Source organism: Micropterus salmoides, unplaced genomic scaffold, assembly GCF_014851395.1.
Source record: "Micropterus salmoides isolate LMB-PRFRI ecotype aquatic unplaced genomic scaffold, ASM1485139v1 Ms_hic_scaffold_2048, whole genome shotgun sequence".
In the NCBI taxonomy this organism is placed as follows: Eukaryota; Metazoa; Chordata; class Actinopteri; order Centrarchiformes; family Centrarchidae; genus Micropterus; species Micropterus salmoides.
This window is the reverse complement of record NW_024041205.1, coordinates 4,997-9,979: the sequence shown is the minus strand read 5'-3', so window position 1 is coordinate 9,979 and position 4,983 is coordinate 4,997. Positions and strand designations below refer to the sequence as shown.

Here is a 4,983-nt window from a genome sequence, read left to right as displayed (position 1 = left end):
GCCAAAACCAAACTCTGGGCACTGTGGTCCCATGATACACGCCTTTACCACTAGGCCACCAGACACCCTGAATTTTGTTATTTTAAAAACTAGAAATTCAAAGTATGAAAAATAGGGCCATTATTTAAGGACAGGTACAATCCTAAAGTACTATTGCTTCTGGAGCTCAAAATGGATTATGGTGATATATTTAAGTGCAATTTTAGTTGCATTTATATGAAAAATATATCTGATGAATATCAGTCTATAAGTCTCAGAAGATTATCCATCTTCAGTGACCCCACGAAGGATCCTAACCCATTTTAGACTTTTCGTATATGATTGTATTTTAATTTCATGTAATTGCAGTATTATCTTTAAAAAAAATAACTTGAACATCTAGGTTTTGCTGTGTGTTTTGCAGCCTGTTGGAAGTGGCCTGGATGTATTTCAAGGCCGGCCGAAGCTGATCGCCTGGAGAGAGCGAGTGAAGAAGGAGGTCGGTGAAAAGTTGTTTGATGAAGCTCATGAGCTGATCATGAAGATGAGCAGCATGTCGCAGAAGATACAGAACAGCGGCGATCTGGAGAAGCTCAAACCAAAATTTCAGAAGCTTTTCATCTGAAAACGTTTCTGTGTACAAATTCGAATGACATTGGTGTCAAAAAGGATCTTCATTTGTTTTTAATTTCATGGTTGTGTGGTTATTTTATTAGCACATTCCTGTGCAGGTTTGTCATGAAGTACTGAGAAAGCATTTAACCAGCTTCCAGGTATTAAAATGTTTAGAAAACTGTGCTGTAAACATGATTTGATGTGCTAACAAAATAATCATGCAATAAAATATGAACAAAAGATGAAACTCAAATCTTATAATGGAACCTACTCAAATTACCCCAACATGTCAATCTCTACTCGATTGGATACCAATCCACTACTCACCCTGACAGATTTACTAAAATGGGTGTTTTGTCTGATTGCCTCAGTGACTACTCAGCTATTTATTGTATATGGAAGATTAGAATTCCCCAAATCTCCACCAAAATTAATAAACATTAGACAAATTAAGAAAATTAATATAGATCTATTTATTAATGATGTGATTTCTATTAATTGGGATAGGTTCCAATTAATACCCAATGTTAAGGATGCCCGGGATTCTTTACATTCTGAGTTCACTCAAGTCATCGACACACACGCTCCCTGGGAAATATCAAAGGTGAACGGAAGACACCTGCCATGGATAAGTACAGAACTTATAAGTCTATTTAAGCAGAGGGACAAGGCTTGGGCTATATCGTCAAAGAAAAATTATGACTGGGAATCACACAGGCAACTCAGAAATATTGAAAGAAAGACAATGACCTGCAATGCAAAATCTAATTGTTATAAAGAATGTCTCTCTAATAATATTAAAAATCCTTAACAATTGATGAACAGTTTAAAAACCATAATACACACTTCAGACAAAAGTCCCATTAATCAATTAAAAGATGGCAATATAATAATCTCTGACTCTATCTATTGCCCAAGTGTTCTCTAACCTTTTTTTTCTGTCTGCTCTGACTCAATACTGAATGCTTCTTATACTGAAAGTTTTAAGAACATTTCACCTTGTCACAGTACCTTTTCCTTTACAAAAATAATAGCTACTAATGTTTTAAATGCTATCAAACAACTAAGTTCGAGCAGCGTTGCAGGACTTGATGCGATCGAATCCAGATATATTAAATTAGCTTCTCATGTTTCCACTAGCTGACCTGTTTAAAATGTCCTTGTCTACTTCTGAGTTACCAGCGATCTGGAAATATTCACGCACTACTCCACTCTACAAAGGTGGTAATTGTCTTGATCCTAATAATTACAGACCTATATCAACAATTTGTTCTATTGCTAAAGTATTTGAGAAAATAATATTTAATGTTATCACACTATCTTGAGACCAATAATATCCTTTCACCATTTCAGTCCGGTTTTAGACCTAATCGTTCAACAACTACTGCTCTTTTAAAACTTACTAATGATGTGTTTCAAGAATCTGATACTGGTAATCTTACAGGGGCTATTTTTATTGATTGCAAAAAATCTTTTGATTTGGTGGATCACTATCTACTTTTAGATAAGCTGTATGCAATTGGCTTATCTCAAAATGCATTATTATGGTTTAGTTTGTATCTACATAATAGAAAACAATGTGTTAATATAAAATATTTTGTGACAAATAGCTTAATTTTGTGCTCAAAGAAAAATTGCTTAGTTTATTTTTTATTTTATTTTATTGTTTGGTTTACACCTGTCCTGCCCAGCAGCCTGGTATAGAGTATGATGAGCTGGATACCATATTGTGCCAGACAGATTTTACTACTACTAACAAGAGAGTATTAATATACTCCCTTGTCTGTTTTATTATTTATTTAATTATGTATTGATTTGTCACCGGGCCGGACAGGGGGGCAGACATGGGGATGGGGGGGCACAAACAGACAGCACAGAGACAACACCTGTAAGAGAAGGGGAATGGAAGATGGGGACAACAGGGAATACAGAGGGAACCCCAAGGTACAACACCAATTGCAGAAAGCAATGAAACCTGCAATAGAACAGAGAGGAGGGCTTGGGGAGGAGAAAAGCAATAAACAGCTGACATAGTAAGACAACTAAGAGAAAATGAAAAATAAAAACAAGAAACAGCACAGCCGAAACGAGAGCTTGAATAATAACAATTAATTTAAATAAGTAACTGACATCATCCTCACCCTGCTGATGGAAGTGTCCTAGGGTGGGAAGAGGTGTTCTGATGGTGCGAGGAACCAGTTACAGGCCCGTACCAGGCTGTGATACTGCCTTGTTTTCTCGGTTGTGATCTGCTTTGTCCTGCTGAGAACAAGAAGATCTTATCTCCAAGAAAATCAGTGAAAATTCTGTACCAGAAATTTGGGTTTGTTTCCAAACCAGACATGGTCTCAAATGTTTACATCATCGACAGATAATCAAAACTTTTACTCAGTATGTTCATCTGCACTATGGACTGTGATGCATAGCCTTCTTGTGAGCGTAGTTCAGACAACACTGACATCTAGTGCATGTCTTAAGCTATTTCTGTGTAAATTTCATTTACACAGGATGAATATTTCCATGTGTAAGTGACTTATGAACCTGACCATTATTACTTTTGATTAATCAATTAATTGAATTGTCAAAAAATTGTGACGACTGTATCACAATTTCCCAGAGTACTTGCAAACTACAATAATAGAAAAAAGAGGAAAAGAAAAGCTGCAACCAGAGACTGTTTGGCATTTTTCACTGACAAAGAACTTGGTCAATTGATTATCCTACATATCAAATTTGTATGTTATTAACATCTTATGTATTTTTCCTGTTTTGGTGGCAGCTGCAGTCTTCATCCAAGACTAAAGCAGTGAGTCTTCTTGCCTTTGACTTTTACATGGATTAGTGACAATTCTGAAACAGCCACAGAAGTTACATGTAAGGCTGGATTACCAGCTGGACAAGCAGGCAACTGACTCAAGTTCAGTATACGTGAGCTAGTTGCACAGAGTTTAATTACATTTTCACTGGAATTTGCAACACTAAAGTGAGTGTGTTACATGCACATAGTATCCTGGTTATGATCAGGTTTTTGGATTATCCCTGTGATCTGTTGCGCATGTAAACATTGTATCCTGGTTGCAGAAACTTGGATATGTTGCCTGGAGCACAAACCAGGATACAGTGGTATGTAAACACCTCACCCAAGTTTCTGAACACTCTTAGTTAGATTGTGCAGATCAGAGTGACTAAATCCAGAAACACTTGCAGGCAGACAAAACCTGGACTCTTATGATCACATACAGGAATATCAATAACCAGGCTTTTCATGCTCAATGTTCCTCTCCTTAACCATCACCTTATTGTGGTGGAGAGGTTTCTGTGTCACACGGCCAGAAAATGGCTGCTGATTTTAGTCCTGTGGTGTGTTTTGTTTTTAGAATGTTTTATTGGTGTGCTGTGTTTTTATTTAATATTGCATGTGGAGTGGTGTAATTTGGCATGCTATGTTTGTATTAACTGTTGGTGTGTTTTAATTCACGTGTGTGATTTTTAAGTCATATTTTACGGACTGGCATGACTAAATGCCACACACCTCTGCTGACATTACCAAATTGACAATGAGCAACAGGTGCGGACGCCCAGGACAAGACAGAACAGGACTTATTTTAAGCAGAGCACAGAGGACAGTAGATGCACAGGAGACACTGCAAGAACCTGTGTGTTTGAGTCCTTGGGCTCTGAGTACACCTTACATGGCTTTGTCGACTTTGAAAAAACAAAAAACACTTTACCCAAATCTTTTAAAGAAGAACCTTTCCACCAGCCTCATGAGTCTGTCCCTGAGGGCTGTGTTATCTGGAGCCTAGCGCAACACAATCCTATGCACCCATCACCCATGAGAGGTACTGCGGGGGTCGGGTGCGCTGCCACACGGGTGGCAGTGAAGGTCAGGGACCAGACCAGGGTTGCAGAGGCTGGGTGGGGTGTAAGGCGCCCGTAGGGTGTGGGGACACTCACACTCCCCTACGTTGGAGTTGACCCCGGTGGACAAGAGGGTCACCTCAGTGATTTGGCGAGAAACACTTTGCATAACTCCTGAATCCCACTAACAATCCTTCACCCTGCAGTCAGTCGCTCTCGGAGATCCTCTCTCCCATGGCAGGCATGTTTTTTTGTGTTGTTCTCAACAGAAACTGCCACACATCCAAACATACTCTACCTTACTGATGTACTAAAATCTACATGTGTCATTTGTAGACACTGGTGACTGAGGATGTTGTGTAAGAGCAGATCAATATTTCACAATGAACAGAAAGTGGGACCCTGATCATGCCTCACAGCATCTTTAAAAACTATTCTGAAACTCACAGGGAGAATGGAGGAGATGTGTGGTTTTTTTTGCAAGATCCAAACTTTAACAGCCAAGCAGGAAACACATTGTTAATTTAT

At 38.6% G+C, this 4,983-nt stretch overlaps 1 protein-coding gene across 1 annotated transcript; it reads left to right on the top strand.

Moving 5' to 3' along the window:
- Positions 1-398: 398 nt before the first annotated feature.
- On the top strand, positions 399-847 carry LOC119915306 (glutathione S-transferase theta-1-like; the record flags this gene model as incomplete). The annotated part of the gene is given in 1 exon segment (XM_038734845.1): positions 399-847. A coding segment is annotated over 1 exon segment (206 nt), but the record flags the coding sequence as incomplete, so codon positions are not given.
- Positions 848-4,983: the final 4,136 nt, after the last annotated feature.